Source organism: Prenolepis imparis, unplaced genomic scaffold, assembly GCF_030444845.1.
Source record: "Prenolepis imparis isolate NDT839.2.m4 unplaced genomic scaffold, iyPreImpa1.0 SCAF_7, whole genome shotgun sequence".
Classification (NCBI taxonomy): Eukaryota; Metazoa; Arthropoda; class Insecta; order Hymenoptera; family Formicidae; genus Prenolepis; species Prenolepis imparis.
Window position 1 is genome coordinate 14,438,840 of NW_028141165.1, and position 22,509 is coordinate 14,461,348.

General features: G+C 31.1%; 1 protein-coding gene across 9 annotated transcripts in view; it reads left to right on the forward strand.

The window, feature by feature from the left end:
- Positions 1-22,509, forward strand: part of Tweek (transmembrane protein KIAA1109 homolog tweek) — a 39,285-nt gene that overhangs the window by 4,639 nt on the left and 12,137 nt on the right. For 2 of the 9 annotated variants that reach the window (XM_083042704.1, XM_083042703.1), the window contains exons 7-34: positions 754-1,057; positions 1,311-1,631; positions 1,987-2,368; positions 3,493-3,996; positions 4,202-4,460; positions 4,541-4,888; positions 4,974-5,050; positions 5,136-5,469; positions 6,410-6,591; positions 6,672-6,900; positions 7,148-7,530; positions 8,420-8,581; positions 8,685-8,810; positions 10,699-10,837; positions 11,563-11,808; positions 12,094-12,344; positions 13,419-13,448; positions 13,592-13,895; positions 14,008-14,406; positions 15,712-16,218; positions 16,305-16,720; positions 17,581-18,025; positions 18,098-18,345; positions 18,424-19,121; positions 20,321-20,481; positions 20,730-20,941; positions 21,300-21,529; positions 21,603-21,821. In XM_083042704.1, the coding sequence (XP_082898830.1) occupies positions 754-1,057; positions 1,311-1,631; positions 1,987-2,368; positions 3,493-3,996; positions 4,202-4,460; positions 4,541-4,888; positions 4,974-5,050; positions 5,136-5,469; positions 6,410-6,591; positions 6,672-6,900; positions 7,148-7,530; positions 8,420-8,581; positions 8,685-8,810; positions 10,699-10,837; positions 11,563-11,808; positions 12,094-12,344; positions 13,419-13,448; positions 13,592-13,895; positions 14,008-14,406; positions 15,712-16,218; positions 16,305-16,720; positions 17,581-18,025; positions 18,098-18,345; positions 18,424-19,121; positions 20,321-20,481; positions 20,730-20,941; positions 21,300-21,529; positions 21,603-21,821 (8,116 nt within the window). Of the gene's footprint in view, positions 1-753; positions 1,058-1,310; positions 1,632-1,986; positions 2,369-3,492; positions 3,997-4,201; positions 4,461-4,540; positions 4,889-4,973; positions 5,051-5,135; positions 5,470-6,409; positions 6,592-6,671; positions 6,901-7,147; positions 7,531-8,419; positions 8,582-8,684; positions 8,811-9,773; positions 9,820-10,698; positions 10,838-11,562; positions 11,809-12,093; positions 12,345-13,418; positions 13,449-13,591; positions 13,896-14,007; positions 14,407-15,711; positions 16,219-16,304; positions 16,721-17,580; positions 18,026-18,097; positions 18,346-18,423; positions 19,122-20,320; positions 20,482-20,729; positions 20,942-21,299; positions 21,530-21,602; positions 21,822-22,509 lie in introns of all 9 variants that reach the window. The other 7 variants (XM_083042707.1, XM_083042705.1, XM_083042712.1 and 4 more) reach the window with 6 other exon arrangements.

Consider the following 22,509-nt stretch of genomic DNA (forward strand, 5'->3'; position numbering starts at 1 on the left):
AATCCAAGTTATATGTATACATCAAGGTTGGATAGTAAAGTTGGCAAGTTAATTAGTTAAAAATTAAAAAAGTAAAAATTTAATAACTTTTAACTTAGCTTAATTAATTTAAAATGAGTTAATTTTTAACTTCAAAACTAGTTACTTTTAAACTTAAATTTATTAACTTTTTTTCTAAGTTAAAAATTGTTGAATGCCATTATTTTTTTTTTTTATAAAATCTTAAACATTGGACAATTAAATTTTTAATAACGATTAAATTTTAATAAGGGCATTTTATGATTTTTGTATATCCTTATAAATATTATAAAATAAATAAAGATACTATTAGTTTTTTTTTTCATAATTGTAATTACAAAAAAAATACATTTCTATATGAAAAACAAAATTTTTATTATTTCGTTATTTATTTTATATAAATTTTTAAAAAATTAACAAATAAAAATATTAAATTAAAAAGTTTTAAAGTTCTGACATTTCAATTTAATATAAATATTTTTAAAAATTAATATTTGATTTAACTTAAGTTAATTTAATTTTAACTCAACTTTTAACTGAGTTAGTTTTTTGTTCACATGCAACTTTTAACGTAACTAAATTAATTTTATAAACCATTAACTTTAATTTAACTTAGTTTAAAAAAATAATTAACTTACCCAACCCTGATATACATAAACGTGAATAAATTAAAAATAATTTTTAATCGATAAAAAAATTTAATACATTTTTCCCTCTGGACACGTATAATTACAGGTGACGGATCGGACATATGGCTTGAAGTGGGATCGATATCTCTGGGTCCGGTGATTTTAGAAGCCGCGATTTCCCTTCCGGCTCCAGAGCACAATTTGCATTTAGTACAAAATAAATATCTAAAGATGCACGACGAGGCGACGAAACGTTTGTGGTTTTTGTGGCCGCAGGAGAGCGGGGTGAAGGCGACAAAGTGCGGCTGCATAGGTGGTTGCGTATTCTTCGGCAATAATCGAAACGGACCGAGATTCTTCAAGCCAAGCTATCACGATCTTCAGGATGGTATCAACATCGCAGCCTACAGGTGGATATTTGCTCCCTTTCTCTCATTGTATTATAAAAATGTCTAGAACTTAGAAACATTAAGTCTGTTCTTTTTAGCTGAACTGGCTGTCTAGTTCAGAGTTTATCTTTTTTACTCCACATTGGAAAGAAAGAGATAAACTCTGAACTAGGACAGCCAGTTCAGCTGAAAAGAACAGACCTTTAATGTCGACGAATAATGGAATATTCTCGAATATTGTTTTAATATAAATTATTTTTATCGCATTCTCTAGGATTCACGAGCCTGGCAAAGAGAAAGGATTTGGACAATCCATCTTACACGATAGGCAATTGATATTTCATACACCGCCATATAGTTTGCAAGATATATCTTTGCAAGACGTATCCCATCCTGCCACGACAGGATTAAAAGTAACGCTCAGTCAAGACGGTTCGCAAATTACGAAGAAGGGCGTCGAGCGTCCCAAGTCTGTAACCGATCATAATAAGGAAGAAAATACTAGTACAAAATTAAACGTTGCGTCTGCGAGCCCGTTGATATCCAGTAGCGACAGGAAGCCGCTGGACAGAAGATTTTCTTACACATCAATGCGGTAATCTTCAGGATTTGTAGCAGTCTTTTTTAAATTATTTAAACATTCTGAACATACAAATTATATATTTTGGTTTCATATGATTTTATTTAATTTTTTAAAATCCTTTTATTCAATTATTTCAATTATTTCAATTTTATTCCATTATTAATAACAAGAATTCAAGGTTTAAATATTTTGGAGAACAAAACTATGCATTTTTTTAAAAATTTGTTAATTTATATCGCTAATAAAGGTGAAATAATATCGCTTGCGGAGGAAATTGAAAAGAAAGAAAAAAATAGCATATAATATGAAAGTGTAATTAATTAATTAATATGTAATTAGCTAATTCTTTTGTAATTAATCCTTGCAGCGGGCCAAATGTGAAAGATGTACCGTATTCTCGTTTGATCGATGCTAGTCCTATAACGCAGCTACCTCAGAAATTGGATTCTGATTCTAAACTAAATGTAGAACGAAGTAAATCCATCCTAAACGTACCGGAGATCGAGACTGCGCCAAAGAGTAGCGTGTCCGATTCCAAATTAGCTGTGGATTACTTCACCGCGTCGGAAAATGTAGAGACGTTCGAGTTTGCGAGTAGCCCGCAATCTTTACCTGTGGTTCCGACCGAATTCAACATCTCCTCATCTGCATCCTCGAGAAAGGATGACCAACGCGAAGGAGTGAACGTATCGGATTCTCATCACTCCTTGTACACGAGGACAAACTCGGAAGAGCGACTGAAACAGGAGGTAAGGAGATCGCGAGAGACTTTTAAAGCTCCTGGCTTAAAAAATGTGTCAACGTATCAAGCAATTACTCAATATTCAGGACGTTTACTGTAAAAAAAATGCGTTGATCTTCCATATTTTTGTTTAAAATTCCAAGTAAAATAAGAAAATATGAAATTGTGACGTCAGAGGCGAGAAAACAAAAAATTCTTAGATGCTATTTCGAAATAAAAAGATATTTCGATGAAACAGCACTTCGGATAGCTTTAGCGTACCCTTAAAATACCTCGAAAATTATCCTTTTCGCTTTATAATCAATCGACAGCTGTAAAATGACTGTAATATGAGGCCCAGTCCGTCTGGTCTTTGCACATGCGCAGTCATTCCGCATGACAAAGTCTGATATCACGATCATTTTACGGTTATTGATTGACTCTTAAGAGAAAAGAATAGTTTTCGAGGTATTTTAAAAGTGTGCTAAAGCCATCTGGAATAGTGTTTCATCGAAATATGTTTTCATTTAAAAATAGCATCTAAGAATTTTCTCGCCTCTCGCTTTCTCGCCTCTGACGTCACAATCTAACATGGTCGCGGCGAGGACCCAGGAACAGTGTTATGCTTAGATGATTTTAAAATTAGCTCGATAAAGATGAGATAAAAATATGTAAATTCTTATATAAGATGAAGATGATTTAAATATATCTAGATTCTAGATAAAAGATAAAATTATATGGCGATTCATCTAGATAACTTCCAGATAATATTATTTTTAAGACCGCTTATGTAAACACATAATTAAAAAAAAAATGTAAATTATAAAAGGGGGATATAAAAATATATTTATATACTTTTATTTAGAAATTTTTATCGTTTATTGCTCAAGTTCTACTACTTAAGTATTTTTATGTGCTATGACGCTAAACTAAATTGAACATTCGTCCAGATAATTTAGTAAAAATAACACTTTTTTATCTTAGATGCAGATATAGATAATACATATTTTTATTATCTATATAAAGATAAGATGACGCCAAAATTTCATCTAGATGATCATCTATATAATTTTATTTAGATAATAGCAAACACTACCCAGGATCCTTAAATAACTGTACTTTATCATTTATCGGATTTTATGTTTTTGAAAGGTACAACGTACGATTTCTATGTCTTCGGAGAATCACTCGGAAGCTTTTTACTCGGCCGACGAGGATATGAGCCACGGATTAAGCGGTAGTCGAACGTCCAGCTTACGTCAGTCCATCGTCGGCTCTGGTTGCGTCTTAAATCGTAATGACAGCATGAAGAAGAAATTCTCGTCGGATCTGTCTATCGTCGAGAGCTCGACCAACGTTAATCATTCGGCGACAGACAAAGCGCATACGTTGGAGAGAGCAAAAACGCAGATATTGAATACGAAGAGAAGTCCCAGGATCAACAGAAACGCTAGTTTTCAGAATGAAGTCGATCAAATGGAAAACGGTCGCGGTACGCAAGATTCCTCGGACAGCCACTCGATATCGTCCACCAGTTTCATCTCCGCCGTATCGTCGCAAGAAGATGTCACGCTTGTAAACCTGCACATGCAAGTGAATAAGCCGATCGTGGACTCGCCATTGTTGATGTCGAGTTACGTCAGCCACTTGACACAGGTACTTTTGACGCAAAACTCGTTTTCATAATTAATGAATATATTTTATATTCAAATAATATAATATATATAATAATATAATATATATATAATATAATATAATATAATATATAATTAATATAATATAATATAATTAAATAATATAATTAATATAATGTGTGCTATATAAGCTACATAAAATCTAAGCATGAAACAAAACCTGTTAGGTTCGCTGTACAAATTGGAATCAATCCTCATTACCTGCTGGTGGCGACGCATTCACCACTCCTGTATTCCAACGTACGGAAGACGGCAGATTGGTTTACGTTGGTGGACGATACGTGCCGAAGCTTGAAACTGTCACTGAAGGTTTTACATCATTGAAAATGATAACACGTTCCGATGGCTCACCTGTCGCAGGTTCATCCAACAAAACGCCTACGCATCCTTACTTGTGGGACGATATATCTTTAAACCGAACAGAAGGTACGATCTATTATTATTGAGAAAATTATACGTTATATTCTTTGAACAGTCCTGAGAAAATCTAGATAATTTTTATGCAGGCGAAGAGGATAGTGCGATGCATAATGAGGAGGAATTATTGGCGATACTTCACGAAACTGGATTACGTACAACGGTTATCGTCAAGTTTAAAGGTGACGTCGATATTATGTTAAGTCCCATGGTTCTGGAATCGCTTCAGCGTTTCATCGATAGCATCATACCAACCTTGGCCAGTCTACATCCGTTAACGATCTTGAATCACCTTCACAATGAATGTATAAGCAAGGTAGAGGATGCGAATATTTTGAAACAGGATCAGCGTTTGTCATATTGGAGTCAAGTCCAAACCAGTTCGAAGCGATCGACAGCGGAAAGAAATCTTAAAAGCGATCAAGGTGGTGACCAATGTTAGTTTTTATTATAACATTTCGTTATCCTGCTTCCTGCAGGGATCAGGGTGTATTTATAGATTTTTTATTTTTTTGTCAACAGGTAAAATCGCGTTACAGACGAACGTTTACGAAGAAAGTATTACGACACAAGTACAAGGCAGTATTATTCTACCGAAGGTACATAATTTTACAGAATGTAATAAACTCCCAAAATTTTTCACACATGTGTTCTTTAATTATACATTTTAATATTGTTTTTTAGTTGAATTTAACATTATTACAAGCATCCGTTGTTGAAGAGATCATATCGTTCTCTGCGTTGGAAAATATCCGCGATCTGACGTGCGTGTCGTTATTTGCGATTTGCCTTGACGACGTCACCGCTAGGTTTTATCTGGGGAAGCAGGCTCGTGAGGTCGTTCAAATGTTCCATAAACCAGCCGCATTACCGAATCAGAAGAAGGTGAACAAGATCAGCAAAGCGTTCTTACCCGGGCATCAAACTACTGCGGTAGTAGCTGATGTAGGAGGAGAAACGGTGTACATAGAAACGTCGGAGAAGCAACAGGAAGAGATTCTAGTCACCTTAAATATCGGTATTTAACTAACAAAATAGAGAGAATGTTTCATTTTAATTAATATAGTTGAATATCTTCTGAAAACTATGGCTATAACGAGAAAATAATTTATACGAAAGTTGAAAGATTTCGAGGGAGAAATAAAAGGTGATAATTTTGAATCTTAACCAGGGTTGAGTAAGTTAATTATTTTTTTAAACCAAGTTAAGTTAGAGTTAATGGTTTATAAAATTAATTTAGTTACGTTAAAAGTTGCACAAACAAAAAACTAACTCAGTTAAAAGTTAAGTTAAATTAAGTTAAATCAAATATTAATTTTTAAAAATAATTATATTAAATTAAAATGTCATAACTTTAAAAATTTTTAATTTAATATTTTATTTGTTAATTTTTTATAAATTTATATTTATATAAAATATATAACGAAATGACAAAAATTTTGTTTTTTATATAGGAAGGTATTTTTTTTCTTTGTTATTACAATTACGAAAAAATATAACTAATAGTACCTTTATTTATTTCATAATACTTGTAAGAATGGCATACATCATAGAATGATGCTCTTATTAAAATTTAATCGTTATTAAAAATTTAATTGTTCAATGTTTAAGATTTTATAGAAAAACAAATGATGGCATTCAGAGATGAAAAAAATTTTTAACTTACAATAGAAAAAAGTGAATAAGTTTAAATTTAAAACTAGTTTAAGTTATATATAAAAATTAACTTATTTTAAATTAACTAAGCTAAGTTAAAAGTTATTAACTTTTTTATTTAACTTTTAACTAATTAACTAGTTACTACTCAATCTTGATCTTAACTAGGGTTTTTTTTCAATTGACCTTTAAATGAAAAATAATTTTAATTAAAAATGATTTAAATTATATTCGACTATATTTATTAAAATCAAATCTGTATATCATGCGTTTTATCATATAATTTTTTTCTTTCTTTCTAGGCAAGGCTCATTCTCAATTAAGAAGGCTAAGAAACGAATCTTCGATATTGAAGGACGCGGTGATAACTGCTATACCTGCGCATTATTCGAAAGTATTGTTTACGTGCACAAGAATGACGTCGCCGCTAAAGTGTGTCGATTATTATTTACATCATTCAATTGATGATAAAGAAAAACTAAAAGTATATCCAGATCTTTTTTCCGAATATTACTTTATTAGGTAGACGTAAAGATAAGAGATGAATGATTACATGTATTTTAGAAACAAACTGGATTACCGCAAGCCACCGAAGAATTTACCATGGGATGCGGAGAGGATAGATTGGGATTTATCATGTTCGAGTGCGGTCTGGAGGGAATTAAATTAAAAGTAGTGAAGAGATCTCAATTTGAGAAGAATGAAAACGGTGACAATAACAAGAAGAACGAAACTGAAGTACTTTGTGCGGATAGCATTAAAAGCCAAGAGGAATTGGATAATAATACTGCTGGTAAAAAGAAACTATACCTACACGAATAATATGTATAATAATATATAATATATAATATAATATATAATATAATACATAATATTATATTTATAATTATAATATAATAATTATAATATAATATTATATATAATATATAATATAATATATAATATAATATATAATATAATAATAATGTATAATATATAATATTGATACAAAATTATTATTGCACTCATACATTTATTTCATTTACTTCATCTACTTTCAGCAACAGCTACCACAGAGGCAGAAACAAAGCCGGCAAGCGTATCAGCCAATACTCAGATGAATATGAGCGCTACATGCAACAGTCTCACGTCCAAGGTAGCTAATGGCAATACGGTGTCGTGCGTCATCGAATTGAAGACTGTTTGGTTCAATTTCGCGGCGCCCCCACGTACCCCGATAACGAGGAAGATCGATTACACTAGATTGGATTGGAATTTGCTCAGCACAGCGTCGCCGGCGATAAACGCGTGGATGAATCCTAGTAACAAGTTTGCAATTCGGATCGTTCATATGTTCAGAACCATGTATCGAAGATCCACCGCGATCGTGGCTTGCCTCATGGCGGAAGCACTAGACGTTCAAGGAATACATATGCCTATGAAGGTATATATAGTGATATATTGCACTTTGTTTTATTGTCCAAATTAATTTTACGATTAACAAGTCAATATTAAGGCTCCTGGATCCTCAAAACAGAAGAAATACATATGACAAGCTTTATCTCTCTATCTATTCTGCTATTCTCAATTATCTGTGAAAAAGAGATCTTATTTAAGGCTCCTGGATCCTCGCCGCGGTCATGTTAGATTGTGACGTCAGAGGCGAGAAAGCAGACGCTGAAAATTCTTAGATGCCAATATTAAATGAAAAGATTTTTAAAAACTATTTCAGATGGCTTTAACGCACTTTTAAAATACCTTGAAAACTATTCTTTTGCCTTGATAGGTCAATCAACAACCGTAAAATAATCGTGATATCAGACTTTGTTATGCGCATGTGCAAAGACCAGACGGACTGGGCCTCATATTACAGTCATTTTACAGCTGTTGATAGATTATAAAGGGAAAAGGATAGTTTTCGAGGTATTTTAAGAGTGCGCTAAAGCCATCTGAAGTGCTGTTTCATCGAAATATCTTTTTATTTCGAAATAGCATCTAAAAATTTTTAGCGTGTGTTTTCTCGCCTCTGACGTCACAATCTAACATGGTCGCGGCGAGGAGCCAGGAGCCTTAAATGCTAGAAAAACTGCATTCGTAACTTTCTTTTGCAACCGTATGAATAGAAAACATTAGAAAAAGTGCATATAATAAAGAAACTTATCTTAAAAAGCTGCATCTATAAAATTTTTTTCTTTTACTTGGATTTTTAAACGAAAATATAAAAGATCAGCGCTTTTTTTACAGTAGACGTCCTGAATATTGAGAAATTGCTTGATACGTTGACACATTTTTTTCCGTTAATTTTGTATTAACATTTTTGCATATTTTAACAGAGTCGTTATGGAAGGTTGACACCATTGGCGAAAACATTGCAGGAAGATCCATCTTGTCAATTATGTACTATATTACAGAATTACGTTTTATTGTCCGAAATTGCAAATATTGAAGCTAACTTGAAAGAATCCGATCTACCGCTTCTTTCAACACTTCGACAGGTAAGAATTTTAAATACAATTGACATATACATTTAATTTTTTGGAAAATATATAATTTAGGTTTTGCAATATATATTTTTCATTATTGTTATTTTTTTATTAGGGTGTCATCGTGTTGAGCAGACAATGGAAGAATGTACTTTATACACCATTATTGTTGGAGCATAATTACAAAACTAAACATGTTAAACCATTGAACGTTACATTTGCTGTGTCAGATCCAGATGAGGTAAGATATACATTGCGTAGACGAATTAATAAATATTCAGTGCCTAGAGATTTAAACATCAATATTGATAGTTTATTCGAAAATGCTAAAAAAATACGAAATAATTATTTATTTTAGTGTAAAACTTACAGATGACCTTGACCTTTATATATATTGTCAAAGTTATGATTTTAATCTTATCTTCAAAAATTTTTAGTTTATTGTTTATTAAAAAACTGTTAACAAATATAGATGTTATAATTTGATATTATCTCCCTAATAACTTTTTAATTTTTTGAAGATTACTAATCGTGATCTTGACAATATATCTCGGGGTCAAGGTCAAATGTAAGTGTTACACTAAATAATTATCAAATATTGATATAAGTTAAATATATTAAAAATAAATATATAATAAAGCTCATTATATTAAAAAAATAAGTTTAATATAATTGAATCGATACGATCTAGGAAAAGTTATTAAAGAATAAAGAAAAGTTATTACAGAATACATTTTTTTATAAAATAAAATATGCACAATTGCCAACAATTTTTTTTTAATCGGTACAAGTGAAATCTTTCCTACACTAATTAGTGTTTCTTCAGCCACAAAATATAATATTCATGTATATATTTATATATTTTATGGCTTAAGATACACCAGTTAGAGTCGAAACGTCTTACTTATATAAATAAAAGATATTTTGACAATTATCTATTATTTTATTTTATAAAAAAAATCTTTATTTAAAAAAAAATCTTTTTTATGCTCGTATTGGCTCATTATTAAAATTAAAAATTAATCTATAATATTAAATAAATCTATAATTAATCTATAAAATAAATATAAGACAAGAACATTTAATTTATATACACCTTGTATTTATTTGTTTCGTCTTTTCAATATTTAAGATCTTGAAGAGTCATCAATAGAAAAAGCATAAACTTTTTAAAAAATATAAATTTAGGAATTTTTTCTTTCAGCAAGTAAATAAGACAAAAGTGGAGGAAGAAATCGATATGAAAAGGAGTAAGAATTTTTCATTAAAATTTTTTTTTCAGAATTTATGCATTGTGCAATACATGATAACAAAGTCATTTATATATTTTTTTTCTTTCTTAAAAATAAAATTGGACTAAACGCTTTAAAGTTCTTCTTGCAAAATTGTTAAATACTGAAAAATATTAAAATATTACTGACTAACAAGGAAACATATGAAAGTGTTTGTTTCCAATTTTGACGAGCTTTAGATATGATTGTAGAGAAATATATTGTATTATAGAGCTCAGTATTAAATACATGAGAGAACGCACTTATAAAAAATAGCTGTCTTATATTTTAATTGTTTTCTACATCATTTCTAAAGTCTATCAAAATCAAAAGAAAAGGACATGTTTTCTTGTCAGAAAATTCTATCACATATGCTTTTAACAAATTGTAATATATATATTTAATATAGCAATTTTATATCTTACATTGTTTTATATATATATATATATATATATATATATATATAAATATATATTACACATTTATATCATAATCAGGTGTACAGGTGCGGCTATGCTTGGAAGAAATAAATGTCGCTAATAAACAATTATGTGGAATAGCTTGAAATCTTTTTGATTATTATAAAATACTTTTATATTTTATTTTTTTCTATACTAAAAAAAATTATTTAACTGTAACGCTATATTCTGCTATACAACACAAAATCAGCTTTAAAGCATTTTCTTTCAATTTAATTAGATGTTACAACTATAGAGGAAAGTCGCAGAAAAAAAGTTGTCGACGATTATATACGTTTAATGTCAGCGAAATATTATATTTTTTGTAAAATTGTTTTAACAAAAAATTGGCTTTGCAAAAAAAATTATTTTGAGCGGTGGTCTTTGCTGATACTTTTAGGAGAATCTATTAACCGATGGAGAGGGTAGCGCGGGAGATATTGATGATCAGGAAGTCACAGATGAATGTGCTATGCTCATCCATGCGGACCATATGCATAAACATGCACATATCAAAGGCGGACAAGATAAAACATCAGGTATTGCAAATCATAGCAAGCATTAATAACATTGCAAGTGTCAACAGAAAATAGGGCAGAGTATTTAACAAAGAAAAATTACTTTATATAATAATTGAAATATTAATATTATTATACATTGTATAAAATATTAATATTATTATACATTGTACATAATACGTATAATTAATTAGTCAGCACAATTATTTTTTGCCTTATAATTATTTATTATGATATGCTTAATAGTGTCCCATTTTTTAAATAAGTATATAAAAAAAACCGTGTTGTAGAAAACAATGTTTTGAACAAAAATTTGGTTTTGAGAAAGATTTTACAGTCAAAGGAACGTATAAATTATGTAAAATATATAAAATATTATATATTGAGTTATATATATTAATAATATTATATATATTAAATATTTTAGCTTGTTTTTCTAGATATTCAAACAAATTATCTTACACATTTTTCGTACACTTTGATTAAAAAAATTACACTTCCGACATTATTGAGATGTGCAGTAATTCGTCATTAATTTATCCATAAGAAATCTTGTTGCTTTCATAAAATGCTTGATCTTGTGTACATAAATGCTTGTGCATGTTCTTGTTTAAGCGTCTCTTTTCCTACTTTCTTCTTAACCGATCAGCTTGTGCGAGTCTATCCTCTTGATTAACAAATGTAACACTATTGCCTTATATATACAAACGCTTCTTCCGTTTTTGTTCGTGCGATAACGTGCTCAGGTATATGTGGTGGCGATGGTTTGACGGTTCCCGTAAGCTCACCTCGCGGAAAAGATACAACCCCTATAGCAACACCGGTTCCAGGCCCGGATTCATATTCCTCTCCCTCTCCGCCCGTAGCTGTTGCAAAGAGAGGAAAAACGTTGCAACAGACTCAAGTACCCGCTAGTGCTCGTGCGAGTATTGTTTTCCCTTTACTTACCAGCAGCGGACTATTTGGTCAGACACGAGAAGCGAATAATATAAGTAAGTGGGGACGGAGGCCTGTGATATCAATTTCCTTTAGTTTTTTTTTTTTGTAATTAATTTTATTTTTGGTAAATTGACTTGGTTGAAGTAATAATGACAATTAAAAACTATCATTATGTGTGTATATGTATATATCTCGTGTTTTAAATATTAATCCATTTTTATCATGAACAAATTTAGATATACTTACTGTCCCTAATTTAGCTAATTTTAAAAATTATTATTAATGATGTCATCTCTATAATTGTATTTATTTTAATTCTGAAATTATTCTTATATTAGGCTATGGAACGTTGAGAGAAGAGAAGACCCCGCAAATTCATATCCAACCTTCGCATCAGCTTGGCTCCAATCCTAGCATTTATTCCGGAGGCCATGGTAGTCAACATAGCACTGGGAGTCTAGAACAAGTAACATCTCCGACAAATCATTCCATTAAACCTATAAATACAGGGGAAGATCTGTACAGCTGGATGGCAAAGCAACAAGAATTTATAAAGGACAATGACAAAGGAAATTTAAAAGGAAATTGGGTAAGTATTAATATACGCATATATATTATATCTTCCTATTAAAATATGCAAGAGATGTGTTTGTAGGACTGTAAAAATGTATATACAGGATGTCCCAAAAGTCCTGCAACAGTTAAATATTTCGAAAACAAAGGCTTTTTGAGAAAAATGTTTCACATAAAAGTTGTAGGGCTTTAAGTGGCGCATTAAGTAATAATATTAACATTTGTTAAGGCCACGTAAAATTCACTTAAAAATTTTTTAATGGAAACTCCTATTTTTGATTACATATTCATATAGCTTATCTTAAGAGCTTTTCAAAACGCTATAATAAAGTATATTAAGGCTCCTGGCTCTTTTCCGACCATGTCGAAATCGTGACGTCAGAGGCGAGAAAACACGCTAAAATTTCTTAGATGCCATTTCGAAATAAAAAAATATTTCGATGAAACAGCACTTCAAATGGCTTTAGCACACTTTTAAAAAACCCCCGAAAACTATCCTTTCCCCTTTATAATCAATCAACAGCTGTAAAATGTAATATTATGAAGCCCAGTCCGTCTGGTCTTTGCACATGCGCAGTCATTCCGCATGTCAAAGTCTGATATCTCGATCATTTTAGATGTTGATTGATTATAAAGGGAAAAGGATAGTTTTCGGGGGTTTTTAAGAGTGTGCTAAAGCCATCTGAAATGCTGTTTAATCGAAATATCTTTTCATTAAAAAATGGCATCTAAGAATTTTCAGCGTGTGCTTTCTCGCCTCTGATGTCACAATCCAGTATGGCCGCGGTGAGCACCCAGGAGCCTTAATATAATAAATATAATATAATAATATAATAAATATAATATAATAATATAATAAATATAATATAATAATATAATAAACTATTTATAGTCACCCTAACATTTAACTATTAACACTATTTAATGCACTATTTAAAGCCCTACAACTTTTATTTGAAACATTTTTCTCAAAAAGCCTTTGTTTTCGAGATATTTGACTGTTGCAGGACTTTTGGGACACTCTGTATGTATATTGAAAATTATGTGTGTGTATTCACTCTTTCATGTTTACATTTTTTTGCTAATATAGGTCTTTCGTACAGAGCAAAAGCCTATGAAGGTATCTTAAAAAACAATTAGTTGTATTTTAGTTATAATATATTTAAAAATGTTTGTGCTCTATTCAACGATATACGGATACGTTGCTTTGTGTGATATAAAAATAAATTAAAGCATTTTTACTTTTTTTTTTTTTTTTTGCAGGACTCAAAAATCAACACTATGACTACCGACGATACCGAAGATTCAGATATACAGAGCGGTGCTTTTTTGTATCCAATGAAGGATTCTCTTAGATTATTAGATGCACATCTGATATTTGAGCCGCTTTTATCGTCTTTGTCGGTTATGCCACAACAGATGTTATCAGTTATCGGATCAGGAAATGTAAATAATATGTCTTCCTTAGATTCGTTAGGCTCAAATCTGTCTCTTGTAGGCAATATGGACACGATGCGCATTGATATAGTCGTGAGCGAATTTGGAAAGGTTACAGAAAAAAAGAAAAGTGAGTTTCCAATATTATTAAAACAACTAGATATAAAGATGTCAGGTATCTCTATAAATAATATATCAAGTTAACAGCCTTGAATTTTTATGTATATATTTTTTTTATATAGATAACAAGTATCAGTCAAGAAAAGGAAATAATTCGAAATTTTATCTCGATATACCACCGGAGACGCCAGCGTTTCTATGCGAAAGAATCGGCGTGGACATCGACGTGAAAAAAATGGCCGACATGACGGTAGACGATATGATACAGAAGCAAAATGTTTTATACATATCGAGGGGCCAATTGAAGAAGCACACCAGCACGGTGGTTAACATTAGTCTAAATATCCGGTACATAAGCCAGCAAGTGAACATGCCTCTTCTCCGATTATTGCATCAGATAAGTAACATGTATCAGAACGTTAAGGAAACGCAGATGGAGTTGAAGGAGCAACAGCCTGAGCGGAAACGTAGCGCTAATCTAATTGTCAACGATACGACTGCGAAGAACGGCTCGTCGTCGAGTAAGCATTATATTATTTTTATTAGTGTATTATGCAGTGTTTGCTGTTATCTAAATAAAATTATATAGATGATCATCTAGATGAAATTTTGACGTCATCTTATCTTTATATAGATGATAAAAATATGTATTATCTATATCTGCATCTTAGATGAAAAAAGGGTATCTTTACTAAATTATCTAGAATAATATTCAGATAATTTGGTTTAGAATTTCATAGCACATGAAAATATTTAAGTAGTAGAACTTGAGCAGTAAACGATAAAAACTTATAAAATAAAAGTATGAATATATTTTTATATCTTTTTTATAATTTACATTTTTTTATTTTACATTACATTTTTATTTATTTACATTTTTTAACTGTTTATATAAGCGGTTTTAAAAATAATATTATCTGGAAGTTATCTATGAATCGCCATATAATTTTATCTTTTATCTGAATATATTTAAAACAAAATCATCTTATCTATGATGAATTTACTTTTTTTTATCTCATCTTTATCTAGATAATTTTAAAATTATCTAACAAAATACTGGTATTATGTATGTGTGTCTAATTTTTTTTATTTTGTGTAAAACTTAATCAGGGTATATACTCCTGGGAAAAACCTTGAAAATCTGATATTCTCAGGGAATTTTGCTTTATCTTGAAAAATCAGGGAATTCTCATGAAATCTGATTGGGATTCAGGCACTTTTTTTAAAAATTGCCTTTTTCATAATTTTACTCTTATTTGTCACTTAAAAAACATGTCTAACATATCTTTGTAATATTTAAGCTTTTATTACAATTTTATGCGATTTTTTTATTGACGATCTATATTTCGGTGTCAAGATCTTATGTAAGTTTCATAAAAAATTGTTTAATTTTTTAACAGGTAATATTTAAAGAAATTAGTACTCTTGATTTATTTAATAAATATATAATTAAATAAATACTTTAATAAACAAATACATAATAATTTAATAAATAATTAATTTAAATAAATTAAAATTCCTTAACACGTTTATCATAAATTATTTTTTGTTTTCTATTTATATTTTATATTATAAACTTGCATATATTTTTAGAGTTTAGATATAATGATATATCGCACTTTGTTATTGTCCAAATTAATTTTACAAAAAAAAAAACATTAAAAAGCTTATACAATAAAGGAACTTTTAAAAAGCTGCACCTATAAATTCTTTTACCTGAAATTTTAAACGAAAATAACGGGAAGATTAGGAAATTCTCATAGAATTTTTCTACAAAATTTGAGTAGACACCCTGTTAATAAAAGAACTTAACATTTTATTTCTAGCGTCTGATCTGCAAGAACAGTTTCTCATCGGCAGCAAGAAGATGGAAGCGCCGCTGCTCGGTAGCAGCTTCGTCGAGGCCAACCAACAGAAGGTACCGGGTACAACAATCGTGCAACGATCGCGGCCGCAGAGTTTCGCCCAGAAATTACGCAGCACCGGTAAAAGCGTGAAGGGATACATGAATTTGAGCGAGGGTGTCATCACGCCCAGTTTCGGCGCGAGTCCCAGCGGATCGAACCTGGATAAATTCACGGACGCAGCCCGCAAGGATAGCGGACACTTGACGCCGCGATGTTGGAAGACTATATACTACCTTCTCGACTTGTACGCGACTCGTCCGGAGACCAAGACTATCACTCATCGATTTTCCATACCGGCGGACGCGGCGGAACACGGGAAGAGCGGCAGAAAGTACGAGATCTTGAACGAGGCCAAGGATATTGATATCGAGAAGGGATTGAACGCGGAGAACAACTCGACACCAGTTCCTCCATCGAGAGAATTGAGTGAGTGTCGAAAAATAATTTTTTTCCCCAGATATCTTCATCTTTTCAGCATCAATACTGACATCGAATGATCTTTATGATTGTAGACATCGTGACGGGTGAGAGAACGAGATTGATTATCTTCGGCGTCGCCAGGATCCATAGGACCAGATTGTTAGCCACTTTAAGCGGCTTGAAGCTCGAAGCGGAGATCACCAGTCTACACGCTAGTCTGACCTGTCGGAAGAAATCGCGACCCGCGAGCTTAGAATGCAGCATGACCGGACAAATCGGGAGGACCATGATCGTTCTATTGGAGGGCGTCGCCCCGAGTCAGCAGACGGTTGTAAAAGTCACCGTGGGAAAGTCGCAGGCGCTATATTCCAGCATCACGAGACGTCAGAAGGACAAGAATAGCGGTCTGCTGACCGTCGGTGCTGTTAACATCGATATACCGCAGCATCCCGTAGCCTTGCATGGAATGATGACGAGGGGCAGCAAGCAATTGTCGTCGACGCTCCAGGTAGATATCGATCTTCACTTGTTAAAGAATAAGTTTAATTTCACAACAAAATGTTTTAAATAAAAGTTGTTTGATTTGAAGATGACATTATTGACTTTTTTCTAAAGAGCACTTTTCAAGGTCATTTGAAGGTCATTTTTTTTTTTTTTTAATGGAACCATATTTTTTTTAAATAAATCGATTCCTCACAATTTTTGGCATAAAAAATTATAAGGGTTATAAAAATGAATAGTTTTGATAAGATATTTTATACTCAAGTTTGATATAATTTTACATAAACTCTAAAATATCTCGTATAATGTTCATTTTCCGATGATCTTATCTTAATACCTTTATATCTTTATAAAATAATGAGAGAAACTCAATTGGTGTAAAGAAAACAGAAAACACATAGTTGTTTTCAAGAAAAAGTATACAAATTGCAACTAGTAGCTACATATTTTTTCTTACAAACAACCATGTGTTTTTCTTTTATACCAATTGATTTCTTTCATTATTTTATGCATAAAAGTATTGAGGTAAAATCGTCGAAAAATGAATATTTTACAAGATATTTCAGAGTTTATGTAAAATTATGCCAAAAAGTATAAAATATCTCGTAAACTATTCATTTTTTTGCCACCTTACTCTTATAACTTTTTATGCCGAAAATTGCGAGGAATCGATTTATATAAAAAAAAATATGACTCAATTTAAAAAGCATAAATGACCTTCAAATGACCTTGAAAAGTGACTTTTTTCTATCTTCTATTCCCCTTTAAGTCAAATAACTTTTATTTGAAACAATTTTGTTGTACAATCAAAAATAAAAAAGTTTTGGGGGATAATCGATTAAAATGGGACACTCTGTATATTTGTAGGAACTAAGAGTTACTAGAACATCGTCGAGAATGTCGCGAGGACAGCAGCAGGATGAGGTAGACGCCGTCCCGGGCAGTCCTCATCATTATGCGCCTGCTCCGTCCGTAGACACGGAGAAAGAGAAAGCGCAGACCGTGTCCGGTCTTTTGGAGCCCATTGTCATGCAATTCCACATAATCCTTCAAAGCCTGAGCATAACCGCGGCACTGTTGCCGTCCCTCCAAGCCCAGTACAAGATGGATCAGGTAAATAGTTCCGGTATAACAGGCGGTAAGGCTAAGTTTACCATAGACTTGCCCCATCATAATCTGAGTTTCACGACGAAACTGCAAGTAACGGAAGCAAATCTACCATCCGAAGCTAGCATCGAATTACCTAAAGTGCACGTTTCGGCCGAGTACGTTCAAGACGGAAGCGGTAACTTGAATGACAGTAAACTAGCAGGTAAATAAATCGTGTTTTTTAAAAATTTTTGATAATATTTTTATAACAAATTTGCTGATCATTGTTTTGCAGACGGTGTCGTGTTGAGGCAAGGTAGCTATTTAAGCGCAACCGCCGATATTGGGGTATTTGAGCATTCCTTGACGACGGATCTCCTAAATCATTTGGTATTTGTGCAAAAAGTGTTTATGAAAGAGGTAAATGAGGTGGTGCAGAAGGTCTATGGAGGTGAAAAACCGGTGCCGTTGTGGCTCGAAGACGACGAATCCACCAACTCTACCTTGAAACGAATCTTATTCTCACTGATAATACGTATTAAAGTAAGGAGAATCTTTCATAAAGTTTTTTTTTTATATTGCTTTTTTACATTGCTAATTTTATCATTCATTTCTTTACAGAGAATTCAATTGACCGCAACAACTCCAACAAGCTCGGCGGTGCGGCTAGAAACCGGCGCGGTCGAGTTTCAATTATCCAACAGAGTGCAAAATGTTTCTGGATCCACTCACCCTAATCCCTACATGAAATTATTCGGCAAAGCGCAAGTTGATATCAACTTGAGTCTGGGACAATTGTTGAAGAACGTCCTGTTCGAAGAGGTGGAGCCCGAATTTCAGCAGTTTGCCTTTTTCAATACCAGAATCGGGCTGCGAAATGCATTTCAAGAGGAGATGGCGCAGGGCGAGGACAAGGAAGTGGTTTTGATCACCCTTAAACGTCCGCTGATTTACATACAACCGATGGCCATCGATAAAGCTATACTCGTTTGGTTGAATTACAAAAATGCGTACGAGTATTGGAACGAGAAGAGATCTAATTTAAACAAAGAGGTATTGACCGCCACCCAGCAAGTGTTTGAGAAGGTCCCCTTTGGTCAACTGACAAGTCAGTTGAGCGCGCCGCATCTTGGAACATTGTTCTTGCAATTGACGGTCGACGATATGGGTATCTGTTTGCCACTTAATCCATTACCGCCGAATAATTGGAGATTAAACAGAAGTCTTTACGACGGAGAATCGCGAGGAGCTGTTGTGGTGACGCTTGAAAACACGAGCATATCCGCGTGCAGCAGCGGGAGTCTAGTTAGCAAAGGAAGGTATGTGTACACATATACAAGGTGTTTCATTTTAATTTTCCCCAGGCAAATATTTTTAAAATTAAGCGCAATTAAAAAAAGAATATTTAAATAAAAAAAGTTGTAGGATTTCGAGGGGGAAAAAAGTTGGCGCTACAGCCTTTTTTTTTAAATAGCGATTTTCAAGGTCATTTGAAGCTCATTCGTGTTTTCTTATATGAAACTATTTTAATTTTTTTTTATATAAATCGATTCCTCGCAATATTTACTATATAAAGTTATAAGAGTAAGATGGCCAAAAAGTGAATATAAAGTTTATGAGATATTTTTATACTTTCACATAATTTTACATAAACTATAAAATATCTCATAAAATATTCATTTTTTGATTATGTTACCTCAATCCTTTCAGGCATAAATTAATGAGAGAAATTAATTGGTATAAAGAATAAAACACATAGTTGTTTGTAAAAGTATGTAATTTGCAACAGCTATACATTTTTTCTTACAAATTATATGTTTTCTTCACATTAATTAATTCCTCTCATTATTTTGTGCATAAAAGTATTGAGGTAAGATCATCGAAAAATTAATATTTTACGAGATATTTTTTAGTTTATGTAAAATTATGTTATATTAAAGTATAAAATATTTCGTAAACTATTCACTTTTTGGTCATTTTACTTTAATAACTTTTTACGCAGAATATTACGAGGAATCAATTTATATAAAAATATTAAGGTACTGCTATTTAAAAAAACAAATGACCTTCAAGTGACCTTGAAAATCGCCCTCTAGGAAAAAGTTAATAACGCCAACTTCTTTCCCCCTCGAAATTCTATAACTATTATTTAAACTTTTTTTTCATATTTCGCTTTATTTCAGAAATATTTGCCTGGAGAAATTAAAATGAAATGTATACAGAATGTTCTATTTAAAAAAAAGGATATGTATACAGAATGTTCTATTTAAAAAAGAAGGATATGCTTAAATGTATAAAAAACATCGCGTTTTAAAAAACAATTCGAACAAAGGTTGTCTGGTTTTGAGGGAAAAAGTTTTATATATTTAACCATTTTTTAAAAATAGGACACCCTGTATATTTGCAATTTTTGTTATTATAATATATATAAGCTTATTTATATATATACAATTTTAAAAATTTTATGTATGTTTTTTTTAAATTTTAAACTAACATGTTTTGTCATTTTTTTTTATAGATTTGTAGGATTATGTTTGAGATTTGCAGAAGACTTTGAAACTTCTTTGGACGATTGGAAGCCAGACATGACTGATAGTAATATAATGAATTTATGTGTTGTATCAGAAGGCACTTACGAAGTGTGTAGCAGAACTATTGCGCAGAAACAAGACAAGTCTGGTGTGTAATTTGCATTTTTTTTAATAAAATTGATATTTTAGAAGTATATACACATTATTATATATTATTTAATAATTATATAATATTATATTATATAATATTACATAATATTATATAATACAATAATAATTATATATAATGTATAATAATAATTTATAATATATAATAATATAATAATTATATTTAATATATAATAATATAATTATATAATATTATATAATATTTGGCGAATAATTAATTTTTTCTAGATAACGCCAAATGGATCTTAAATGTTCAATGGCAAATGGAAGGAGTTGATATTAATCTTGATGTAAGTGTAGGACAACAGCTGTCGGCTCTTGGACATACATTAACGATGTTAACTGGTTCTGAAGAAGAAGATGATATTCACGTTCCCCCGGATTATGATAGCGACGATGGAGATCAACCGGATAATAGCACTAGCCAGGTTAAAAAAAAAGTATGGTTTAATTAATTTTATTTTTCGCCATCTTTACACGCGTAACTTTGGTATTATACGTATATTTAAAAGTAAGTAATATGTATTATAAACAAAATGCCATATAATAATTTTTTATTATATTTATTTATTATTTATTTATTTATAATTTTCTAATTATATTTATTTATGAAATATATAATTATTTCTAAATAATATATGAAAAATATATAATAAAGGAAAAGAGAGTATAAAATATAATACTTATTTTTGAATTTGCATTAAATCTCAAATTTGTAGCTCTAACTTTTTATTAAAAAAGATCTCGGAATTATACTGCAGTGATCTTATTTAAAACTAAGATTGTTTGTGATTACAGGAAAGTATATTGATGAAGAAATCGAAAAATTGGACGGATAGTCTCCCGGCATTCATTTTTGATCCTACACTTGACGCAAAGAAGAGATCGCAATTGATAGAGAAGGAAATGAACGAGCAGGCCAAGATTATAAACGATTTGCGATCATTGGGCGCTTCGCACGGAACAATCGAGCAAGAAATGAAACGTCTACACGAATTAGAAGCAATGGTATTTAAAGATTTTAGAAGGTAAGTTATATTTTTTTTTCTTTTTTACATATTTTGACTTTTAAAAAATATTAAACAATATATTTTTTATTAGGGATATGATCCAAAAGTTGAGGAGACAATCGGTTAAAGCTTCCAGTATCAAGGGTAAATTAGGTCTCGGTAGCAAACCGAATACATATCGTTCGAGATCATTTATTGTACCTTCGCCTACACCGGAACATCATTTAGAAAGCCCGGAGGATATGAATACGGAAATTAATTCAGCAAATTCTGCTAGTTATGAGAGCAGCCCCAGAAGCGGCCCCAGTCGGTATGCATTTTTAGAGTGTATTCCCGGGAAAAACCTTGGAAAAACCTGGTATTTTCAGGGAATTTTATTCTACCTTGAAAAATCAGGGAATTCTTATGGAATTTGATTTTTTTGTTAAATTACTTCTTTGATAATTTTACTTTTATTTAGCATTTAATAAATATATATCTTTGCAATATTTTAGTTTTTATTAAAGTTTTATGTGATTTTTTTTACTGATAATCTATTTTTAGTATCAAGATTTTATGTAAGTTTCATAGATAGTTGTTCAATCTTTTAATAATATTTAAATAAATTAGTACTCTTTATTTATTTAATAAATTTAATAGTAATTTAATTTAATAATAATTTAATATAAACGAATAAATAATAATTTAATAAATAATTAATTTAAATAAATTAGTATTCCTTAAAACGTTTCTAATAAATTATTTTTTTATTTTATATTTTTGCATATTTTTAGCGTTTAGATATAGTGATATATCATACTTTGTTATTATCCAAATTAATTTTACAATTAATAGATCAATATTAAATGCTGCACTCTTGATAACTTTGCAATCGTAAACACCTTGATTTTTCTGCTTTAATTAAATATCATTACTCTTTAAAGCGTTTTCTAACTGCATTTTTGCAAAAATAAGTTTTTAATTTTATGTAAATTTTTTACAAAAATTATAAGCTCATT